Source organism: Xiphophorus hellerii, chromosome 16, assembly GCF_003331165.1.
Source record: "Xiphophorus hellerii strain 12219 chromosome 16, Xiphophorus_hellerii-4.1, whole genome shotgun sequence".
Lineage (NCBI taxonomy): Eukaryota > Metazoa > Chordata > Actinopteri > Cyprinodontiformes > Poeciliidae > Xiphophorus > Xiphophorus hellerii.
The window spans coordinates 4,192,513-4,217,701 of NC_045687.1; the positions used below are offsets into that span (position 1 = coordinate 4,192,513).

The following is a 25,189-nucleotide window of genomic DNA, read 5'->3' on the forward strand; positions in this document are numbered from 1 at the left end:
TTGTGTCAGGCTAACTAAACCAAATTACAGCCGTTAATTTTTTACTGTGTAACTTTAGAAACGCTACCCCATAATATCCAGGGCTCACAGTTGATTGGAATAATTTGACATTAAATTTTATTCTTTTTATGGCTCTTTTCCCACAGTTAGGACACACGAAACTGGGAACGCAGTCAGAAGCATTCAGTCATTTTCTATGTTTTTTAAAAAAATTATCATTATTATTTTAAAACAAGCACAGACGCGTTTTTAAAAGCTAAAAAATGAAGAAGCGCTCGCTTTGCTTGTAACTTTAAGCTAGCCTAGCAAGCCCGCTCCGGTCAAAGTTGAACTATGACGTCATTTTCCGCGCCGTTTTATAACTGTAGTCTGACTGTAGTTTTAGCAACGGCAGCAGCGGAAGGAAGAGAAAAAAGCCGTTCCGTCCGTGTTAGCCACACTTCCAAATAATTAGCATTAAAAGCCATTTTGTTTGGCTGGACACTTCTCTTTTCGAAGTGAAGGATAGTTTACAGCGCACGTCATTTCCGGTAAGCTTCATTGCGTCGAACTCGCGCATTACATACCTTACGGGCGAACATTAGCAACTGGGTAAAATTTAAAGACCCTCAATACGAAGCAAAGGGTAGAAGAGGCCGATTTTTAACCAGGCTAACTTTAAGCTAGAATAAGCCTATACATTTATTTTAAATATATAATATTTCACTCACGCTGAAAAGTTTAAAGGACTCATGAACGCCTCACGTTCCCAGTTTAATGTGGAGGTGTGCTTGTTTGTGCGAGATGTTCTGATTAGCTTTGGATCTGATGACAACATAAATGAAATTAAAAAAAAACCAAAACTTAAAACAAAAACTATGAAAATTATAGATCAACTAGGGCTGGGCGATAAATGGGTTTTATTTTGTTTTAAAGGTTTAATTTGTGGAAAATCTACATTTCTTTTTCACCAATTCACTCCTTTAGCAGCCATCTTGTTAAGTGTATGTTAAAGCAGTTTATTTGGAATTCAGGTCAACTTTACAAATGGAGCACTAGAGCCAGGCTGCAATCAGTAGTTTTGAAATGTTCATGCAAACTACTATTTTGAAGAAAACCAACTAAAAATCCTGGTAATCTTTTTTTAAACAAGTTTTTTTTTCCTGATAAATTTAAGATGTTTTTTTCTGGTCAAATTCCATCTTTTTCTGCTAATATTATGCCTATCTTATTATATCCTTGTAATTAAACATTCTCGTAGCTTGACCCTGATTCTCCGACAGATCACAGAAGGTATGATTGAAATAAAAGCCACTTTTTGAAAATATTCTGTCATTTATAATTTATTTTTTAGAAAGGGAAGTGAGAAAAGAAATTGATCAAAATCTAAAATGAATTTTAAAATTATATTTAAGCCACATCGCCCAGCTCTAGTCAAAACCTGTTCAGAATCCAGAGCAAAAAATAATCATAATTATCAGTTATTTTACCTCTTAAGATATTTTTTAGTTTAAAAGTCACGACAAATGAAAAGCAGCCACTGACAAATAAGTGATGAGCATGATGATGTACTTCAAATTAAAGGTTACTTTTATTCATCTTTAGCTTCGAGTGAACTAAAAACAAGGAGAGAGAAAAAAATAAAAATAAAATAAAAACCATTCTGGTGTCAGTTATCTACAAAAACAAGCCTCTATATCACATCCATGGTCGTGATCTCACATGATTGGTTCTGAAAATGGAAGAAGAAAAATAAATCTAGTGAATTCACCTTATACCCACCTGTGATCTCCACCCCTTTCCCTCACAGCTAATGTACAAAAGCTCACGTTTAGCATTAAACAGTGCCAGACCTCAACATAAACAGCCAAAGCTCTCTTCTTCATGGCCCCCATCCGCTCTGCCCTGCAGCCAAGTATGATTTACATGATAAACAGGCAAAAAACAACTCTTCTTTACATAAAAAACAGGAAAACATGAAAGGTGGGAAAAGTACATGGTGAATACAGCAACTTTCTCTGGATCATTCGCTCACATATCCACACAAATACAACACAAAAAGCAAAATAAACGTTCAAAAAGTGTTTCATTCAGAGAGAAAAACCCGACTGAACCCTGGTTGTCTTTGTTGCTGTTCAGTGCCGACGAAGGGGACAAGTTTGGGAGGTAGAGAGGAAGGAAGAAATGATAAAAAAAGGTGTTGGAACGACGAAGGGTGGTGAATCGTAGGAAGAGGAAGTCAGCGCGTGTTATTTCTTGGCCTTGCCGGCCTTGGCTGCGTTCCGTGGAGGAGTGACGGGTCTTCCCAGTCCCACACCTCCTCCTCCTCCGCCGCCGTAAGGATACAATTTCTTATCTGCTGGCTTCAAAATCTACAAAACAGAAAAAATAAAATCTTTAATTAAACCAGCAGAGACGGCACAGTGAATAACTTTTAAATGTTTTCTTAATCATTTTCCAGATCCAGAGTTCGTTTTAAAAACTTCAACACTCCCTCAAGTGTTAAGTTATTTATATTAAATTTGTGAGATTATAAGGAACTCCTACAAAAAAATTTGATGCATCAGCTTCAAACTTCTTTCATTAGTGAGCTTTAGCTGATGCAACATTTTCCTTTTTGACATAAAACACATAAAATATGCAAATGTTTACATGATATGGAGAGGAAAGCCATTTAATAAATTAGAAAATTATTGAAAACACAAATTAATTACACAAAGATGGATGTTTTATTTTTTACTACATATGATGATTTTCCACTTACAGCTAATAAGAACATGACATTTAAAATTAGAATATTACATTTCCAGCTGCTACGTTTCGCACTGCAATGTCAAACAAACCAAATCCTTTGAGCAATCTGTTCCCTCCTTCGCCTGAGGGGGCGCTGCACCAAGAACCACCGAAGGAAACGACACAAAACCCTCTGAAGAAGATGCTGAGCGCAACTTCTTTCAGCATGAAATGTAAACAAAAATGGAGTAGTGTTAGATTTTAGCGATTCTGTTTTTGGTAAAATACCAAAAGACATTTCTCCTGCTCGCGTTAGACTCACATTTATTTTGGTTTTATTTACCCAGAATGCCCTACGCTGTAGTCCACTTCCTGCGTAATTAAACTCTGATGCGGATTAAAAAAGCAAACTCTGGTCCACCTGCAAACCTCGGTCTCGGTTCAGTTCAAGTGAACTCTGTTTGATGCCAACCTGAACCAGAGACTGCAGGAAGTATAGAGAAATTCTACAACTAAAATCTGATGTTACTCCATTTTTGTTTACATTTCATAAAGAAGGAAGTTGAACTCAGTGTCTTCTTCAGAGGCTTTTGTGTGATTTCTTTAAAAGGTTCTTAGCATAGCGCCCCTACAGGTGAGGAGGGGAACAGATTTCTCAAAGGGTTTGGTTTGGTTTGACACAGAACATTGTGAAAGAGAACTGCAGCAGCTGAAAATGTAGCAAATGTCACAACTCTGGTCCTCAATCAAAACGATTCTACCAGATTATCAGATGTGAAAACACTAAATATTCAGTGTTGTATTGATCAACATTTGGCTTTCTAAAGGTCTGAATAGATCAACTCAAAAATGATGAAAGAAGAGAACAGAGAACAAGCGGAATAAGTGATGCAGAACACTTGAAGCTAAAGTAAATCCGTCTGCTTGGGAGCAAATATTAAAGAAATGATCGAGCATTAGACTTTCTGCTTTACCTGGAAGGAGCACATGAGCGTCTCATCCACACTCATCATGGCACCAGCGTTGTCAAACTCTCCACAGTAGTTGGGAGCTGAGAAAAGAGTGACGAGTTGCCTCTTTGCGAAAAACTCATAACCGTCTTCAACCACCTTAGGCGAGAGAAAACCAGAGTTAAACCGAGGCGAACAGAAAAGGAGGAATCAGAAGTGGCATCAGGAAGACGGGAAGTTTTAGAAAATTACTGCTGATCATAAACTAGTAAGAACCTTTTAATCCCGTCAGCTCTTCAATGAGTAGAAGCATGCAGGAACACAAGAGGTTTCTGTGTCGCCACGTTTACAACCACAACTTAATTATGCCTCGCTTACGCCATCAAATTCAAATATTACACACACGCTTTCACCATCCATCACTCCGAGGAGGAAAGCCTTGGGAACACAAAGTTCCTAATCAGTGCTCCTTTCTATAAAACTTAATATTTCTGGATTTTAGAGAGTTCTTTTAGATATTTCTACATCATTCGGGTTTGGGAGTGTAACATATAAAAACCAGAGACTGTAAGGAAGTTGCAGGAAGAAATATCCAGCTCATTTTTGCCTGAAACCAATAATGGACAATTTGAACATTAACTCTGCTCTGATGCACATAAAATTTTACAAAGTATTTTTGGTCTTGTTTCTAATGCAAATTTAAATAAGATAAAATTAACTTACAAGTAACTTTTCAGCAAGAAATAGGAGCTTGTTTCAAGTAAATAATTTCTTAATATTGATGGATAAACTTCTAGTTCCACAGTCAGATTATTTTACTTTTAACAAGACGTTTCTCCCACGTTTGGAAAAGTAAGAGGTAAAAGGTAAGAATCAACATTCTCTATGAAATACACAAACTAATCACAAACATTGGAAGCAAAGCACCTTGAAGGTGACCTACGATGTTTTGCTGAACAGGTTTGAAAAGATATCAGGGCTTTTTATTACTTTAAGTCCAAATAAGCTGCTGCTGGCCACGCCCCCCATCTCAATGTTTATACTCGCATGTTTAAAATGGCTGCAAACAGATGGACAATTATACAACTGTACATCTTTGAAAAGCAGAAGTGGAGACTCCTGCACATCTGGCAATAATCCAACAAGTGGTGTCTGGATGGTAAGTCAACAACAAAAAAACTCGTCTTTTCCAGCAGACATTGTGCAGCAGTAACACCAGCTGACCAACCATGCTGGAGCTCAGCTTGGGTTGCTAGGTAACGGCGCAGTGTGACTTAATGATGGAGAGGTTTTTGAAACGGCTCGTTTTCCAGACACCAAAAAACATGAACTTATTGCCAAAAACTGGATGGGTGTTTTTTTTTTTTTTTTGCTCAATTGCTTTTTGGAATCTTAAATGGAAGTACAAAAACATGCACAATTTTAATTTTGCATAACAGGTTCTCTTTAAAGCCTAAAATGTGAACTCTCTTAATAATTTTGTTTAAAAAAATTCTGTTTTTGTGTTGTTGTTACTGGTATAAAATATTTAAAGACTGCTTATGCCCTGAAGGCCATAAGGAAGACATTTTGAACGCTGTACTTGTATCTTTTTATAGTTTTTAAAGGAACAGCTTTACAAAAACAGGAGATCAATCAAATGTTTGAATATTGGATAGAAAATATTAAATAATATAATTTGATTTTTATACATGGAAATGCCCAAATTCCAGAGTTTATGGAGTTTTACAGGAGTTCTGATACATGTTACCTATTGGGTCTATTTACAAAAACCAAAGAGAAAATCACTAAAAAAAGAAAACATTTAAAGATCTACTTGATGTACCCGGCACATTAGGTCATGTAAAAAATAATCACAAATATAGTAAGCTGAACACTTTAAATCCTAAAATGTAAATTCTTTAATAATTTTGTTTGTTTAAAAATATTTTAAATCTCCAGCCTTCATGATGTTTTCTCTGCTTCTGATAGAAAATATTTAAAGATGACCATGAAGGTCACAGAAGAAAAAAAAACAACAACAAAAACTGCAATCAGCTTTACAAAAATGCAAAATGGACCCAAATTTAAATTGGGACATGAGATAAATTAAATATATTCCATACATCCTGGTGCATTTTTTCTATCCTGTGTCTAAACAGAACAGCACATTATGATAAAACATTTAAAATCTACCTGATGTGCCCTGCATATTAGGTCCATGTCATGTTTGTGCAAAAATTTGGCCACCACATCCGCCCCAAATGTGAAGGAGACGCCGCGGTCGTTCTCGCCCCAGCCCAGCACGTCTTTGTCCGGGTCGGCCCACAGCAGGTCGCACAGCAAGCCTTGGTCCGGAACGTCTGTGGGCCGCATGACTCTGCGGATCTGCTCCATCGACTGCAGGTCCGGAGACAAACCTGGAGGAAAAATAAAAAACTGTTTCACTCTTTTTCATCTTTTCTTTTTTAAAAGAGTAACAGGAGAACCAGGCCTACCTCCATGACAGCAGAATATCTTCTCATCTACAATAGCAGCCACAGGTAAACAGTTGAAGCAGTCTGTGAAGGTTTTCCACAGCTTGATGTTATACCGTCGCTTACCTGGAAGCAAAGAAAGCATAAACATGCAGCAGCTCCTTCACATCTCAACGCCACTGAAGTCACTAAGTGGTACTCACACTCATCATAAAAGCCGTAGATTCGGTTAATGGAGGCGCACTCGTGGTTTCCGCGCAGCAGGAAAAAGTTCTCGGGGTATTTGATCTTATAGGCTAGAAGCAGACAGATGGTCTCCAGCGACTGCTTCCCTCTGTCCACGTAGTCGCCCAGAAACAGGTAGTTGCTCTCTGGAGGGAAGCCTCCGTATTCAAAGAGTCGGAGCAGGTCGTAGTACTGACCATGGACATCGCCTGCAGGGGGCAGCAGAGGCACACAGACGTCAAACTGCCTCAACATGCAGCATTTACAGCTAAATCAACCTTATTTTAACACATTTTCTGGTTTATTACGAGTTGTTTTCCATTTAATTTGATTTTGCAACGCTGTAACCCAAGAGTGTTGAAAAATTTAGGAATAAATTAGGACAAAACAGGAGGGAAAAAATATCTGGTTTCAAATGTTAATTTAAGCTTTTATTACCAAACTGTGTTGGAAAATCAAAAATATTCAAGGATTTTATGCAGAAATCACAACACTTTCCAAACCTTGAAAATCTTAGAATGAAATTCAAGCATTTTCAAGAATTTCCCTATTTAATTACTGTATTAAGACTTGGCTAAGTACAGCAAGTGTTTTCAAATAAAGACTGACCTGGATCCTGTTTTTAGTCACTGAAAATAAACAAAATATTTTTTTAATTTTTCTTCAAATCGAGCAGAAAATAAAACTAAAACTGGATACCTTTCATTTAACAAGGAAAAACCAGTTGAATTTCTTAGATAAAATACTTTATTTGTTTAATAAAAATAGCTCACGCTTTGTTTATTGTTAAGTAGGTAAAAAAAAAGAAAGAATATTTTGTTGTTTTAAAATGAGTTTTTTTTTGCTGCTGTAAACCATCTGATAAGACTGATGAAACTAAAACTCACCACATATTTTTAAAGGAGCCTCTAATTCGAGCAGGATTGGCTGACTCAGGAAGATTTCCCTGGATTTGAGGCAAAGGCCACGGATCTCGTTCTCCGTCAGCTGGACGTTCTTCCCCGGCCGGGAGCCTTTCACTGCGACAAGAAAAAAAATCAATAAGATCATTTATGGGGGAAACATCAGGACAAGCGTGTACTGTGAGCCTTAAAGGAGGCCAAACAAAGATTGACATTCAGCATTAAAATGTGATGCTTGGATTGTGCAGCAGACCACCAGACTGGACAGCTAACACCTCCCACCAGCCAAATGCTGTCAAATTCTGTTAGCAGTTCAGACTTGCAGCAGTTTCCACAGGTACTCGCTTCTTCTTTCCTCTTTACACGTATTCTGGAAACGAGAAGACTTTGGCAAAGAGAAAACCCTGATATATGGAAAATGTCTTTTAAATGAGGTCGCTCTGTTAAAGCCGAACATGTGAAACCACTTCCTCTTTAGTCTGACGTTTCCGGCATTATTAGAAGCTTTTCTGTGTGATTGCATGAAGCAGAGTTAGTTTGGTTGTAATAAACTTAAATCCCGTGTATCTCACAGTAAGCGCACATTCCGTCCTCGCCTCGTTCGCTCGCGTTATCTCAGGAATTCAGCAGGTTTATCGAGTGTCTGCTTATCATGCGTTTTCACACGTACCACACACACCGAAGAGGGAAAGCACACCGCCATGATGGACACAGAAACTGTCATTTCCCAGGATTTTAACCACTTCTGATCTAAACACGTTTTCAGCTGCGTCACATGAAAACCAGGCGTGTAAAAGTGCAAAATGTTTGCGCCCTGAAGCTGCAGCGGTTTGGAGTCGGGTCAGTTCGTATCAATGACTGAATCAATAATGGTGCAATCAATATGCAGCCGTGAACTAAAGGAGAGCCCAACAAACCCAAACAGATTTTTTAAAAAGTCCAAACTTAATGATTTCCATTTCTATGATTGATCATTTTTTTCTCTTTTCTCTCTAGTTATTTGGTCTAGACTAGCCAATTTTTAAAAATAATTTTGTTTACAGAGACTTCCTAATTTATTTTTGTTGTTTCTGTTTCGTGAATGTTTAAAATGTTTTCCAGTTCCAGTGTTAAATGTTCATTTTAATGTAAAAGTAAAACTTTGAGAATCTGTTATTGTCTTTATTACAATTATATTAATTGAAAATGGTCCCAAAACAACAATCTGATTATTTATCGCAATAACGTCAGGGATAATTCATCATCGTCCAGCAAAATTTATTTTGCCCGATTAAGAAACGATAAAAGCTTTTTCTTTCTCCTGGGAAAAATTAAATAAATGATGAGAATAAAACAACATCTTCAAATGTTTTCTAGGGATGTAAAAATAATATTAAAAAAAGAGCTCACTATTATTAAAATGTCTTTTAGGTATTATAAGAGAGGAGTTAGTAGCATGGGCCCATTTTTCTGCATCATTTTATCCATCTAAACTCAAGTTTTATCTTTAAAAATCAAACGTTTTGACAGTAAAACTGAAACCAAAACCTAAAATGTAACAAACGCTTTTTAAGATTTAAATACATTTAGGAAAAAATGGTTTCCAATAACAAGTCAAACAGCCAACAGCAGGTAGATGATCTTGTAAGCAGAAAGACTAAATATTTAAATACAATATTTAAATATTTAATGCCACTCAGGTTGACATTAAGATGCTTTTATTGTTTTTACTGCAGGGGCGGTTACCAAGGCAACACATTTTACAACAGATCTTTATTGAGAGTCGGATTTTTGTACTCAATTACTCTTGATTATTCTGAAGATTCTGCAGATTTTTCATTTACATACATAAGCTGCAATCTTACAAACACATTAAAAGTTTTAGACAAACAACAGCAGTTCTTTAGAATATGCTTTTTTACTTAAATGTTTAGATTATAAGTACAGTTTTGGTTTGATTAGAGCTTTGAGCATGATAAACTCATTAAATCACCTTTTTTGAGTCTGTTTACTTCAGTTAATCATTGAATTAGTTGTCAATTATTTTAATAATAATAATGGTTCATCGGTTCAATCATTGTCAAATGTTTTAGGCTTAAAGTTTCTTACCTTTGTGAGTTGCAAAGGTAAAATGTTTTTTAAAATATTCTGCATTAAGCGGCAATAAAGTCTAAAATACAGTTACAGACTTGGAACCGTTTGCTGAAAATCTGTTTGCTTCTTGTTTATTTCTGCCATGAAGCATTTGATATTCTGTTTCGTCAATTAAAAAACATAAGATAAAAGTTTACCAAAAACAGACAATTTATGGCCCACAGGATATATTTAACCTAATGTACTGTAGATACCACATACACCTCAGAAATGCAAGGTTGTTTAGGTCAGTCACAATAAATCTACCCTGATGTTATTGCGATAAATAATATTGCTGTTTTAAGACTATTTTTCAAATAGTACAATGGTAATAAAGGCATAATAATGCAAGAAAACTGTCTCAAAGATCAATAAACTTTACATTTCAATCAACATTTAACGCTGGAGCTGGAAGACATTTCAAATATTCAAAATAAATAAAAAATACAACAAATAAAATTAATTATTTAGTCGCTAAACAAAATTGTCTTTCAACAAAACGGCTAATTGAGACCAGAATGAAGACTTTTATCATCCAGCTTAAGTAGAAATGGAAACAATAAACTATGCAAATGGAAAAACAAACTCAACTGACTTCATGCAACAGGCCTAGTGGTTGTAGTTTTATTACAATTAGAAATATCTATTCTCAGTAGCAACATATAAGACGATTTTATATTTTCTACATCTTGTAAAAACATCTAAACAGAAAGTCAACACTTGTATCAATAGATAAGCCAAAAAAAGGGAAATAAATCAGGTTAAAATTAGTAAATGCATCACTAAAAATATGGTAAATACTAAAGCTAAGTTTTAAACGTGAAGCTGTATTTATAACAGAGCAGGAATCACCAAGTGGAGGCAGAAGGACGGCAAAGTGACGGAAAAGGCAGGGAAAAGTGGATATAAATACCAGCCTGCTGCTTGTTGCTTTAAAGCGGGATTACCACAGGCTAATCCCTGACAGAGCTTACTCCAAAGTTAGCCTCAGAGTCAGTGGGCGACAGCGAGGGGTTCACAAAAGGCTTTAACACACTCTGAAAACAAAACGCTGCTGCAGTGCAACAGGAAAACCGCGGTCGGTAACCGGGCCACAAACAGCCGCGGCACTCAATCAGTTTGCTTCACTTCAGATCTGAGCAGCTAATCCGATTGTTTCTGCTAATTATCCAAACAGGTTTAATTGGTTTGGTCCAGCAAACAGGAAGCTGATGGAAATAAAACATCTATCAATGCTGCAATTCAGCAGCAGCTGCAGCAGGCGTGTCGTTCCTTCATTATCTGGAAGTTTGGATCGATATTGCCGAGGAGTTTGACCCAACAATAAAAGCAGAAGCACCAACGGGGGTAAAAAAAAAAGAACCAAGTGTTACATAACAGGATATAAATACTGCCACTATCAGCCCTGTTTGTTTTCTCCTGTGCTTGGCAGACAATCTTATCACGGTCCAAGTACAACAATCCATGGACAAACACTCCAGCATGTCCTGCAGTCAAAGTCAAACTCCCAGCAGGCGATTTCAGAACCGAACGATCCCGACCAGCGCCTTCATTAGAAGGTAAACAAACACAGAACTGCGTTTCATTACAGTCTGGGAGAACGCAGAACGTTACCATCTGACCCCAAAACAACAAATAAACTGATAGAATAACATGTTGAAGAGCATAAAAACATCAAAATATGAGCTTTTAGATGATATTAGTGTGAAAAGCTGAAGCTATAACCAGACCTGTCAGGATAACAAATGTTACTGGGTGATAAATTGTTCTCAAAGTTAAGATAAACAATGTTGTTGTTTTGAGACCATTTCTGAGTAATACAGTGGTAATAAAGGTATAATAATGCAAGAACAAACTCCCAAAGATGAATGAACTTTAAACACTAACGAACATTTAACTCTGGAACTGGACAACATTTTAAATATAGAAAAATAAATAAATAAAACAAAAAAAACAACAAATAAAATGAATCATGAAGTCTCTGTAAACAAAACTGCCCTTTAAAAAAAGGATTAACTTTTACCAAACTGAAGACTTTCATCATCCAGTTTCTGGTAGAAAGAGAAAAACAATAAATCATAAAAATGTAAATTATTGAGCTTGTTTTAATTTATCATGCAATTAATTAATTTATTGCAACTAGCCTAACCAGTTCGTGGTTTAACAATAAGTAACTGATAAAATAATGTGTTGAAGAGTACAAAAACATTTTAAAAATGAGTTTTTAAGACGATATTAATGTGAAAAGTGTTTTCTAAAAACAAGGTTTCACCAGCTCAGGTTCAAGACCTTTTGAAGACCATTATGAACAAAATATAAGGCCTATATCATGATAAAAATGTATTAAATGAAGCCAAACAATGATAAATTTGCACTTAAGATGGCAAAAAGCTAGCTAGGCTATATTAGCATCTAGTTAGCGGTAGCCTCAACCACCTTGGTGTGTCTGTGCAACTCAAACTTTTCTGTGGGAAACGTCCCGTAAGAATAAAAAACAGAATATCCACTATTAAATAGTCCAGAAAACAAGACATTTAAGACCTACAATTAAAAGATTTAAGGCTCATTCACATTTTTTTAAATTATGAATTCAAGACATTTTAAGGCCTTGATTTAAGATTTTATTAATGATGAGTGGAAACCGTAACCATAAAATCTGGAAGTGATTAAATGAACATTTTCAATGAACTAAAAAGAGATAAAGAGCCTGAAATCCTGAATCTACAGTCGGAATAAAACAGTTTCATATTCTACTGTCCTCTAATCGTCCATAAACATAAAACTAACTTTAATTTATGCTTCTAAACAAATTTTTAATGAGTTAGAAGAATAAATAAACTTGCAGCATCTCTCCTTAGTATAAAATTAGTTGACTTAAATTATTTTTAAACTCAAGTATTTTTCTCTGCTGATGTTTCCAGATTTAAGGTTTCTCACTGCCTAAATCTCAGCAAGGCTAAAAAGTTAAACCAGTTTAGGTCCAGATAAAATAGATCTGACTGATATTTGTGTTACATAAATAAAAGGAACTTGACTCACCAAACCAACCACTTTCCTGTGGAAGAGCAAAACAAAACTATTTTTATACCAACAGCTTTTTCTGAAAAAGCTTTAAAAAAAGTTGTAATAATAAAAAAGGCACCAAGTGTGAATATTTTCTTTACCCAACTTAAATTATTTCTATGGCTGCCGCTAGTTATTTGTTATCATAAATCTTTGAATATTTGACTATTTCTTCAAAAAATTATTTAGATCGTTTTTTTTAAAATAAAAGCTCATTTCTTGCATTTTACAACAAAAACTTTTTTGTAGAAATCTATAAATTGTATGATAAAAAAACTAAATAAAACTGAGCTCTTCTTAAACATTTACAAACACAAAGTCATACGTATTCAGTGTGAAATATTACTGGACTTACCTAGAAATACATAAAAAGTTTAGTCTTGTGTCTGAGTGCAAAATGAAACATTGGATTTCTGGTGTTTTTTACTCAAATTGGACTCAGACATTCAAATTATTTACACCAATATATATTAAAATAGGATGTAGGGAAATTTATTTTACCTGTCGTATAAAATTTGCATATTAAAACCTGCAGGCAGCTGCAGCTTCAAACGTCGAACAAAAGGGAAACAGAAATCAGCCATCAATGGATTAAATTAATGAATTATGTTTTTCCTTCATGGCTTTTCAGCAGTTCTTTTCTCTAAGGCAGGGTGTCAAACTCCAGTCCTCGAGGGCCGCTGTCCTGCAACTTTTAGATGTGCCTCTGTTGCGCCACACCTGAATAGAATAATTAGGTCATTAAGGCTCTGGAGAACTGATCTACACAAGAAGAAGAAGAAGAATTAAACTATTTCATTCCAGTGTTTTGTACCTGTGGCACATCTAAAAACTGCAGGACCTTGAGGACTGGAGTTTGACCCTTGTGCCCTAAGGTATCGTTTGTTAAAAAATAAAATGATAATACCATATCAGCGTCCCAAACTTTGTTTAACTTAAAGTAAATACTTTTGGAGACTTTGGCCTTTGGAGAGGCCGTGCTCATTGGGGAGGAATCAGACCTGCTGCTGTTTGTTCTGGAAGAACGGTGCAAACAGAACCAGCCAATGAGCTCGGGTTCTGACCCAATTAAAGGGACACACACAGGTGGAGGACGCACACTAATGGGGAAGAAAACTGTTAACTTTTGTAAAAACATTTAAAGAATAATTAACAGATTTTTAATTTTTCAGCTCACAAAAACTCTGAATTAAGTTCTTTAGATAATTAAAGAGCACATATTCAGTTTTATTGCAGAAATCCATCTTTTCCTCCCCCAGTTTAGTCAATAAAGCTGTAAGGAAGAAAACTAATGACGACGTTCCAGAGAAAAAGGTAGACCACAAAACGTCACTGCTAAAGGAGCTGGCCGCAACAAAGCATTTTTATAGAAAATTGAGTGGAAGGAGAAACAAACAGTGGTAGCCCCATGTGTAGAGATATAATAGGGATGCTCAGATTGCAGTTTTCTGGCCGATCCCCGATCTTTAAAGAGTCTGACCTACTGAATCTAATTTTGGCCAATACCATTTTTTTTAATCTGAAATGTTGCTAAATGTAGCAAGAAAGCTACAGAGTTGGCAACAAAGGGGCAACTATTGCTAACTGCAGACGTTCAGATAATCAAAAATGGTCTCAATTAGGTCTGTTACCATAACAAATTTTACTGGACAAAAAAAATAGTCCCTGAAGTTATTACAGTAAATGATAAAATAATAAGTAATTTAATGGCATAATAATGCCAGAACTCATTCTCAAAGATCCAAAAACTTTCAATTCTAATGAACATTTAACACTGGAACTGGAAGACATTTTAAATATCCAAAAATAAATCAACAAAATTACTCTTTAAAAAAGGCTGAGACCAAATCCCCAGATTTAAGAGCTTTATCATCTAGTTTTTGTAGAAAGAGAGAAAAGGGAAAAATTATAAATCATGCAAATAGAAATAATTGAGCTTGTTTTATTTTATCATGTGATTTAAAACTCAAGATAACATTATTATCATTTATTATAATAATTTATGGACAATTTATCATCCAGCAAAACTTTTTATCGTGTGTCCACAGAAATAAAAAAAAAATCTGAATTACTTTGCAGGAACAATTTCATTGAACTAGTTTCCCTGAACAATGCAACATAATAATGGGTTTCCAAGCTTCTTTTAGAAAACTTAAATCTCTCCACCCAAAACTTCACACTAAACAAAAACCTGAGGAGATGATTCTGAAAAGGACAAAGTGCTGGAAGAGTTAGTCAGCTGTTTCCTTTCAAACGCTCCTTCAGAGCAGACGTACATCATGTTTATGCTCTGCTGGCTCCCAGTTATGTGGCATAAACAAACACCAGAAAACACACCTGCAGTCGCCGTGAGCCGACGGTGATTCTGCTGTTTTCTCAGTGATAACAGTGAGTTGTTAGGCTGTGTCCTTGTTGTGTATCCACTCACGCATGAACAAACTGCAGCTTTTTGTTTCACATCTTGCATATGAAACGATAAATCACTTAAGCCGATACGTCTGGTGAAGTATTAAGCTTTGGAAAAAGTCTGAAAATTGCAGTAATTAGCAGCCAATTTATGGTCCACAAGCACTACGGAGGTGTTTTACTGCACTAGTTTGACTCTAAACTTTTCCTCTAAATGTAAAACCTGAGTTGAAAGATTAACAGCGTGGGGAAAAAACAAACTGTTTATTCCTAAAAGCATAAAACTAACGTGTGGTGCAGATTTTCACAATACATGGAAATTAGTGATCATGCTTTCTGAATGTGTGACACATTTTTGCAGAATGTTTTTACCACTTCCTGAATCGGGGGAAGTTTAAGTTTGATCAGCACAAGTTTTGTTTCTACAAATATAAACACCAACTCCAGCAGTAAAACATCACAGACGCATCAAAAAGCTAGAGATCACAATCTGACAGGTCAAATAATGATTCCTCTTCCTAGTCAAAAAACTTAAACCAACAGCGTGGACTTCTAATACTCTTGTTTAGGCTTATTATGAGAAAAACAACACAAATATAAGTGATATGTAGGCCTGTCATGATTACAAATTTTTCTGGACGATAGATTTTTCAAGTAAATTTTGCAATAAATGATAATATTGTTATCTTAAGACTGTTTTCAAGTAGTATGTTGGAATTTCACCCTATCAAAAAACCCCAATAAACTTTAGTTTTGTAGAGAACACTTAATACTGGAACTGGAAGATATTTTAAATATCCAAAATACAACATACACAATACATAAAAATAAATAAAAGTCACACACACCAAAAACCCATAAATAAAATGGGCTTTGATGTCTTTTCAAAGAATATTATTTATATTTATCATGCGATTAATTGATTAATTGTGACGAGCATCTTTAGAAGCACAAATCTGTTGCTTGTGAACCTTGAACTAAACCTTTTTCTTTCCCTCAACTTCCCATTTTTAGCAATGTTCTTTATTCCTGTTTATCTAAACTTAGGGCTTCAATAGGTTACAAGGATTCAAATTAAATATTTCAATAGCTCTCTTTGTGAATGTGAAAAGCTATTTACACCAGAAGCAGCAAATTAAAGAGGATGTGAGCAAAAAGTGATCATGTTAGTTAATACAATGATTTTCATTAGTCTTGTTTATAGTATTTACACAAAATAAATAAATTCAATTATTTACGCTTCCAGTTAGGATTTCGTTTTCTACAAGACAAAACTAGTTTAGCAGATTCATAAAAATAGGGGGGGAAAAAATGTGATGTATCCACAATACGTCACTGTAACGTCACGCATTTCTTTTAATTTGCCCACCGAAATGCATCTCCAATGAAAACAGAGTGAGAATAGGCTGTGATAAAAAGGGAACTGTCTGGACAAATTTATTTAATAGAAATAAATCTATGAAACGCAGAGCTGATTCAGTCTCAACCTTTGATCTGGCAAAATCCAACCCTGCCAATACGAGTCTGCCAACCGGTCTAATCTAGGCTACTTCACCGCACACAGCACCGATCTCCCGGGTAAAGGTCTAAAAACAATTTACCATCATCGAAAGAAAATAAAGCTTCACACTGGTTTGGATTCCCCTTACCTTCCAAAAGACGTTGAATAATAGAGTCGATGTTTAATTTGTCCGGCTCCGCCATTTTCTGAATTTTCTGACGTTATCGGGAAGTGAGACCTCGGTTTTATGCGTCGCACCTCTTTAAAATTCAAAACAGAGAACAAGAGAAGATGGACCAAGTGTTATTAATTTGCTTTACAGATGTAGTCGGTCGCATTCAGAAGCAAACGACACCGACAAAACCGAGCAACAGGAGCACAATCAATGAGCTAATCCGAGCTAAAGCTGCTACCCAAGTAGCATAAGCTACACTTTTTTTTAGTAGCATCGGCACAACTGTACCGCGGCTGCTAAGCGCTGAAATAACATATTAAGATAATAAAATGTTCCCGAACCTTTTCTCTAGAGCGGTATCTGCCCTCCCGGTACGGAAAACGATGAGTTCTTTATTAACAAGGTAAAATCTTGGCCCGGTTTTCTCCTGCTTTGTCCAGGTCGCTCCACTCTTCGGCCCCAGGAACTTTAAAAGAGGGCCGTTTCAGCCGAGCGTCTACGGCGACATACGAGGCTGAATCAAACCCAACTCTTCCCAGCTTTCTCAGACGCTGATTGGTCACTCAAACCGATTCCTTTGCATCTGATTGGCTATTTGCTATGTCTGTCTTAAAAATAAACTCCACCCACAGCAGTTTTTAACGGCTGCAAAGGTGAGCTCATGAAAACCTTTAAACGTCGCCACCTAGTGGTAAAACTGATAGTTGCAGAATTTCATGATTTATTAAAAACACACCTGATTGTTTTTTTTTTACTTCTCTAGACTTTATTTACCCAACAATTTCATTTCATTTTAAGTTGTCTGAAAGTGTATAATATGTGTTTTAAAAACTTGCTTTAAATATGAATAATAGTTGGACTGACCAAATCTTTTCACCGTATTTGTCAGCATAAACAACGTATAGTCATTAATGCATGCTAATAAAAAATGGACAGAAATTGATCTGATGTAATATTCTTCTGTTAAATGTAATATTTTCACTAGGTATAAGTAGGAAAACATCATAATAAGCAGAAAAAAAACTTGAACACATGATCATCTGTGTAATTAACCCATATAATGTACTTTAACTAGCCAGCTTGCAAGATTATCATTTATGGATTGGTAATTCACTTTGAATTCTTCAATCTCAAAGGGCTCAATACAATTTAGAAAGAAACCAAATGCAATTTGCATTCGCATTAGACAATGCTTAACTAATAAAAATGGAACAAATCTGAGTTTAATGCTTTAGTTATCCTCTGAAAAAAAATTTCTTAAAAAATAACACCTGTATAAAGTAAAATAATATTTAAAAACATGATTTATACATTTAAAATATTAATGAAACAAACCATAATTATGCACACTCCATCTATTAGTATAACCTCTCACAAAGATATTTAAAGCTTACAATCTGTTATTACAGATAATCTGCTCTCATACGTAAAAAAAACACATTTTGGCATTTCTGTTATTTTATATAGCAGCTCTTTGCTGCTCTGACATTTCACAAGGTTGATGCATCCAGAGAGAGAAATATTAGGACATTCTTTTTGCCTAATCTCAGCAGATCAGACGTCACCAACTCCTCGAGAGCAACTGTCCTGCAACTTTTGTTCCAGCACGTCTGAACCAGATTACCAGGCCTGTGCAACTCAGTCTCTCAAGCTTGTGGTTACATTATGGCTTGGATTGACTCTTATGATAATATCTTATGCAGTTCACTTTGGTGTAACGACAGGAAAGCTGCAGTGAAAAAAGCCTTTCAGGATGCATTCAGTCTTCCTTGGGCTTTCAAGATGGATATCTGCACGTTTTCTCAGTTTTTTCATGCTTTACTGAGCAACTTTACATTTAAATTTATGTGCTTTATATGTTTGTATGAGCCAGGAAGTGTAATAGTGAACGCTTTAAATGTTATAACACAAACTGACACAAGGTTTACGTTAAGCCACGGGTGTCCAAAGTTTGGTCCGGGGGCCATTTGTGCTGTTAAAAATTGAGCACACTTAGTTTTCAAGCTCTAGTTTAAAGTGCGACTTCTTGTTTGTTTTGTCTGAAATCAGATTTTTTTCGTGTGTGTTGTTCATTCTACTGAATTATGTGACGACAGTCAGATTTTTGTGTTTTTTACGACTCCAAAGCGACTCGCATGCACAGGAGAAGAAGGTCAACATCACAAATCTGCGCTCTGTTTACAGAAGTAATGATAAATGCCGCTGTCAAGAAATGATAAGATAAAAACAGCTAATAAAAAAGTGCAACTAATAGCCACAACGTTTAGCAACAGCGTCTAAGTTTGGGACTGTGATGTGATGCGCTTCACTGATGGACTCCATTAATAATGTCATGATTATGATTTTTTTTATGCCATTTTTTACGTCCGTCCGGCTTCTTCTGGTGCAGAATGATGATTCACATAATGACGTAAAAGCCGGATTAAATGTGACATTATTCAGACTGCAGACGATTTGAAGACAATCGGATACGTATCTGAATTAGTTCCACATATGGAAGTGGAACAAATTGGATTTTTTGGATCAGAATCGGGTCGCATGTGGGCAAAGAAACCTGATTTGTGATTAAGCAGACTTTAACAGCTGGATTAAATGGGAGATGATGGATGGATGGATTTTGTCACCCAGCAGAAAGCTGAACGTTTGTTTTATCTTTTCTGTGTAGAACGTTCTCCATCGCAGGGATGATTGAAAACACAGTTTGTTTCATTCATGAGAGTCGGAGTTCTGCTCCTGATCAGCTCAGATGTCACTGAGACGGTTTCCAGACGCTAAGCGGCCCCTCATTGAAGAGGTTTGTTTGTCAAAGCACCATCATGTCAAAAACTAATTTATGGATATATGACCTTAGTTTGAACTCAACCATGGGGTTTGCAGATTCCTGCAGTAAGTTGATAAATATTCATTTTCATATTCATAGAATTTTTCCCCTCTTGCCTGGACAACTATAAACAAAACAACGTTTTTATAAAATTAAAAAAGGCTGATTTCTGCATAAAAGGGAGCTGGAAATCATTGAGCATTTGAAGCATAAAATCTGCAAACAACACAGATTGTTTTCCACAATCTGTGTGGATTTTTTTGTGTTTGTATTCTCGGCAAGACAAACTCGATATGAAATGCTCGGGTTTCATGTTTATTTATTTAGTCAGGTTTTTCCAAAATCTGCTCTGGAATAAAACATTTTTTATATAAAATTGAATTAACCCTTTTAGAAGATGTTTTAAAAACAGTGAAAATTTCCTTGTTAGATTATTTTGTTTAATGTCATCTATAGTTGTGTCTGTATCTCCTGATGTTTTATTTATTTATTTTTTCTTCATTTATTGAAGTTAATCTCCATAAGCAAAGTATCCAGAAATTTTACTAAAGTAAAAGGAGCAACGCGTCAGGAACATATTACTTAAGTAAAAGTAAAAAGTACAGCGTAGTAAAACTACTCCTACAAGTAACTTTTTACAACCCGACTCTGATTATATGCTAATTTCTAATTTAATAGCATTCCAAGACTGAACAATAGGGTTCAATCTCAAAGTTTGGGTTAAAAACACAAAAAGCAGAAAAAAGCTCAACATTGTTCCTTTTTTCTTTGAAATTTAAATGTCGTACAGAGTTTTGAGTGAGCTTGTGTTTATGTAGCAGGACAATAACATTAAAAATAAAACCCCCATATTTTAATTGTTCAAAAAACAAAGTTTCCTACAAAAGTCCAAACTCAAGTTGAGTTGAGATGACTCAAACAATTCAAAGAGTAAAAAACCAAAATTCAACCCAGTTATCTTGTTTGGTTGATTCAGTTGGCACAACAACATGGCCAGCTGGTTTAATGTCTTTTTTCCCTTATTTTTTAAATAATGTCTAATGTCAGAATTAATTAGATGAATTCAAAGTAAGAATCAATGTCTGCAGATTATTGCTGGTGAAAATAGGAAAGTTACTCCAGTAAATGTAACTGGTTCCAATCCGTTCCACCATTGATCAAAAAGGTTTAATCTCCAAGTTTCAGTTAAAAACAAAAGAAAAGTCAATATTTGTACTTTTTGTGGTTTGAAATAAAGATGTTGTAATATTACAACACTTCGTCTTATAGGGTTTAATCTAGCTTGTGTGTTTATTATGTAGGTCAGTAAACACCATTCAAATCCAGCGAAGGATGGTTAAAAATAAAGTTTCCTATAAAACTCAGATTGAGTTGAGATGATTAAAAAGATAAATTATGTTGGGAAAACTCTTTAATTTGAAGAACAGGATGGAAATTAAATCTTATTGTAGATAAAGACTTTCTCAATTATCTCTAATGGTGGATGGAAGTTGGCCCAACCATTTGGGCAGATTGGTTGTTTCCTCAATAAATTAAATAAAATAATAATTAGATTAATTCAAAGTGAGAATCAGACTTACTACAGTTAAAAATCAGAACATTAATGAACATTTGTCTCATTCTATCCAAATCTGTCCATTTTCCTGTTTTCTCTGTCAGATTATTTTCAATGATTAATTTTGATGTCATGCAAAGCAAAACTACCAACACGTCTATTTTTAAAGCCGACATTCCTTGTTGTTTCTTCATTCATCTTTCTCGTGATCCATGAAACCAACAAGATGAGTCAAGACCTCACGGTCTCTGCTTCTCGTCTTCGTCATCAATTTCGACACAGACAGGTGTGGAGGCAGCTGGGATAGCTATGGAAACCTGCGTGGGATTTGTTTGTGCCGACTGGATGTGCTGATGGGAAAAACTGGCAATCTTCCAGATGATTCACTTAGTGGTTAATTTTTCTCAACTTGTGATGGACACAAATGGAGAAACAACGCAGCATCACTGTTGTGACAGAATAAAAACATGAAAGAGATTTTATTCCTTTTTTTTCCAAGAAATTTGTGACCTCTGTTTCCAGAAAGAGGGGAAAAAGAGGGGAACATGTTCAGGTCAGAACTGGTTTCAGCTCCATATTTCCTCTGTGTTTCTCTGGCTGGAGTGGAGCTCCACCTACTCCTGCCATTCCTCTATAAGTAACGTTTGTTTCCTCGCACTGCAGCTTCCAGACGGCCGAGCATCGGGAAACATCTTCAACTAAAACCTCTAAACCTCTACAGGCGTTCAAAGAAGACAAATAGGTAAGTCTTTACATGCAATCTGAACAACATCACTAAGAAAACATTACAGAAATAAATGTTTTTAAAGGTATTTATTTAAAAGAATCTGATAATTTTTTTTGCTCTTTTGCTCTGGAATTTAATCAACCAGTTTGGGCAAAAATTGCCTTAAATGTTCAAAAACTAAATAAATTAATTGAAATTACTTACATTTTTCTGTGCCAGCCTTCATATGGGTTGTTGATTCTTTATACTTCTGAATTAAAAAATGTTCAAAAACGAAATAAATTAATTGAAATTAATTACATTTTTTGTGCCAGCCTTCATGTGATTATTTACTACTTCTGATTTAAAGAATCTCAATTTAATCAAAATAATATTTAATGTTTATATGTATATTCAAGATATTTTAACGTTTAAATCAAATGTGGCTGATTCTTCTGCACACATCGGCATTAAAAGTCTGAGTTCTGTTAACCTGATGTGATCAAATACTCATAAAATGGTTACAATTATTTTTTAATTTTGTCTCCCTTGCTGGACGTTGTGAAGCCGTGGCTGAGCCTGTAATGGGTGGAGACCTCAGGCCTGTCTGGGCATGACTTGGATTTGAAAATGTTACCTTAAACCACAGATCCTGTGGCGACATAAACCATGTAATAAGTGTTTTGTCTGAGGGAGTGAATCCAGCTGAAGCTTTTGACAAACACACAGATTAACTGTAACAATGGGTGCAACAAAAGAAATTAATTCTGAACATTGTTTTTTATTTTAAATAGCTTCAGAAAACCTTATCTTAATGCATAAGAAATTCTAAATTAAAAAAAAAAAAAAATCCAGATTTTTATATATGTAGTTTTTTTCAGAATGGGATCGTCAGCTGTTCAGATGGTATGTGTGGCCTTTGGGGTCATGGGGCTCATTGGGGTCATCGTCTGCTGCGCCCTTCCTCTCTGGAAAGTGTCAGCCTTCATAGGAAACAACATTGTGACGGCGCAGGTAAGCATTTATGATTCACAGAGCAACACAATATATTTTATGACTTAAATGATCAGAAAAGTAATGTTCTTGCAGGTTTTATGTTTTATTACTCGACAATTATGCAATAATATTTTATGGTTTAAGCAGGAAATAATTTCAATATTATAATTGTAGGTTTTACTATTTAAGGTCAGTTAGGATTACCTCTGTTTATATTTACTAAATGCCACACTGATTGAAGAAAATAGTTTTTAAATTGCCTTTTAATCTTCACTTCTTGGCTTAAACATACTGAACATTCTTAAATAGGACCTATGATGGAAAATTCACATTTTGCACGTTTTTCTATTAACATTTTGGTCTCAACAACTTCTGAAAACAGCCGAAAGAGCTTTAAAAAAAAAAACCATCCAGTTGTTTTTTGGGCAATAAGTTCATGATTTTTGGTGTCTAGAAAATGTGTTGTTCTAAAAACATTCCAGAGCAGCAGGCACTACCTGTTACCTAGCAACCCCAGTGGAATTCTGCCCGTTACCTAGCAACCCAAGCAGAGCTCCAGGGTATTTGTATAGCACATGCAGTGGTCCATAACTAATATGGCTGCAAACTTTGGGTCAGTGTCCAATTGGAAGATCCACTGGAGCCCAAGCTTTAACTTCCTGTCTTGGATTGCTGCTTCAGCATTTCTACATAGTTATTTCCTCATGGCTTTGTGGAGTGCACCAGTCCCTCGTGCTGCAAAAACATCCACAGAACATCATTCAAGTTTGGTTGGTCTGTGATTTGCAAGCTTTCTAGCCATTTCCTCCAAATGAAGCAACAAACTTGCTGCTGTTTAATACAAATCTTGTGAATTTATCAGAAACCTACAATGTCCTGACATCATCATTAGGCCTTTCCTAGCTTGCTTAAAATTTTTATAGTGTTTGCTGGAATACAGAAAATGAGAAGAAAATGTGTTTTAAACAGTGTGTGTAAATGTCTGTTTCTGCGTCTTTCGGTGTAGGAGAGTCAAGAAGGTCTGTGGATGCAGTGTGTGAAGCAGAGCACTGGGCAGCAACAGTGCAAAGTGTACGACTCCTTGTTGCAGTTAGGCTCTGACCTGCAGGCCGCCCGCGCCATGACCATCATCAGCTGCATGCTCAGTGGGCTCAGCCTCCTCGTCCTCTTCTGCGGCGCCGACTTCACCACATGTGTTCAGAACGAAGACGTCAAGCCCAAAATCAGCCTGATGGCCGCAGTGGGGCTGATGCTGGCCGGCCTGCTGGTGATCATCCCGGTCAGCTGGTCGGCGCACAACACCGTGAGAGATTTCCACAACCAATTGGTGCACGAGTCCCTGAAGAGAGAGCTGGGAGGGTGCATCTATATCGGCTGGGCAGCCGGCGTGATGATGCTCCTGGCTGGAGGTCTGCTCTGCTGCTTCAGCAGACCCAAATCCAGCAGCTCCGGAGGAACCGCCAAGTACTACAGCAACAGCGCTTCAGCGCCAAACAAGAACTACGTGTAGAGGCCGGGTGGTACCAGAAACTGTAAATACTTTATGCTAATATATGCTAAGAATATCTGAATCTGATTATTATTTCTGTAATTGTAACAGTTGGTGCTGGAAGGTATGTGCTCTGTAAAGTTTTATTTCCAACAGTTTCTGAGCTGGTTTTTTTCTATCCTGGCAAAAAGGTTGAATTCCCATGAATTTTTCTAGAAATTTGTGACATAATAATGAAAAAGACATATGAAGAAGTTTCTCTAAGCAGCCAAATGACATATTACATGGATTGTTACAGGCAAGTTACAAGATAATAACCCAAATGACAATTTTGTTTGCTTATTTAGTCCATTTTATGTTCATGATTTCTTTGCTACCAACCAGATTTGCCTCAGGAAACATTTTTGTTGTTGTGTTTCTCAAGCTTCTGCATGACTTTCTATTCATAAAACTGGTTTTGTTTCTCATTTTGTAAACTCATCGCTAGAAATTATTAAAGCTTTGTCAGATACAGATATGTTTGTAAAAATGAATAAAAACACAGAAGACAGATTCAATTTCAAAGAATTTAGCAATTTTTTAAATATAGAATTTGGAAAAAAAGAAAAGGTAAAGAGCTAAGTTATAATCTCTCTAACAAAAAAATGCAGCAATATGGTTTTTCTGACTTGCTGTTAGGACAATTTTGTAACGTGTTGCTTCAAATGTAAAATGAGGCACAAGTCTGGGTGGATCTGTCATAAAATCATATTTAGAGGGTTTTCTTCATGTAGGTGCAAACGCTCAGCTAAGTATTTGTTGGATGTTGCAAACTAGTCTGAATTTTTTATCTTATATTTATGTTTTTGCTGGTAATGCATAACTTCTCCCAATTCAAAGAATTTCCTTACTTTGTAAAACGTATAAAGATAATCAAAATCTAGTTAATTTAATTTTTAAAAATTCTAAAATACTGATAAATGTTTATATTTATCTTGTGAGGCTCACAAAACTTTGACAGCAAATATAAAAGCTTTTTGCATAAAGTCTGCAACAGTGCGTGTAATCTTAAAAAGGAGAAGTACAATGTTACATTTCACAACTTAAATTCCCAAAAGATACAATTTGCTGAGAACGTGAA

At 35.8% G+C, this 25,189-nt stretch overlaps 2 protein-coding genes across 3 annotated transcripts; one reads left to right on the forward strand and one right to left on the reverse strand.

Moving 5' to 3' along the window:
• Positions 1 to 1,543: 1,543 nt before the first annotated feature.
• Positions 1,544 to 17,004, reverse strand: ppp1caa (protein phosphatase 1, catalytic subunit, alpha isozyme a). Its single transcript, XM_032586820.1, has 8 exons — positions 16,844 to 17,004; positions 16,476 to 16,587; positions 7,231 to 7,362; positions 6,322 to 6,552; positions 6,140 to 6,244; positions 5,838 to 6,061; positions 3,687 to 3,821; positions 1,544 to 2,351 (listed from the first exon to the last, which is right to left on the reverse strand). The coding sequence occupies exons 2-8, from the start codon at positions 16,528 to 16,530 to the stop codon at positions 2,229 to 2,231; spliced, it is 1,005 nt and encodes a 334-aa protein (XP_032442711.1). The 5' UTR covers positions 16,531 to 16,587; positions 16,844 to 17,004; the 3' UTR covers positions 1,544 to 2,228.
• A 4,537-nt stretch (positions 17,005 to 21,541) lies between these two features.
• Positions 21,542 to 24,626, forward strand: LOC116735166 (claudin-4-like). Of its 2 annotated transcripts, none has more exons than XM_032586831.1 (3): positions 21,542 to 21,620; positions 22,456 to 22,598; positions 23,587 to 24,626. In XM_032586831.1, the coding sequence occupies exons 2-3, from the start codon at positions 22,467 to 22,469 to the stop codon at positions 24,088 to 24,090; spliced, it is 636 nt and encodes a 211-aa protein (XP_032442722.1). In that variant the 5' UTR covers positions 21,542 to 21,620; positions 22,456 to 22,466; the 3' UTR covers positions 24,091 to 24,626. The 2 variants fall into 2 exon arrangements, with proteins under 2 accessions (XP_032442722.1, XP_032442721.1); XM_032586830.1 differs by having other exon boundaries at positions 22,466 to 22,598.
• The last annotated feature ends 563 nt before the right edge of the window (positions 24,627 to 25,189 follow it).

Bases quoted from the DNA above. Each gene is read 5' to 3' on its own strand.
- ppp1caa (XM_032586820.1), bottom strand. From the start codon at position 16,530: ATGGCGGAGCCGGACAAATTAAACATCGACTCTATTATTCAACGTCTT. The intron at 6,245-6,321 runs GTGAGTACCACT...CTTTGCTTCCAG, and splicing joins CTACGGCTTTTATGATGAGT to GTAAGCGACGGTATAACATC. The intron at 3,822-5,837 runs GTAGATTTTAAA...CTCTCGCCTAAG, and splicing joins TAATATGCAGGGCACATCAG to GTGGTTGAAGACGGTTATGA.
- LOC116735166 (XM_032586831.1), top strand. From the start codon at position 22,467: ATGGGATCGTCAGCTGTTCAGATGGTATGTGTGGCCTTTGGGGTCATG. The intron at 22,599-23,586 runs GTAAGCATTTAT...CTTTCGGTGTAG, and splicing joins ACAACATTGTGACGGCGCAG to GAGAGTCAAGAAGGTCTGTG.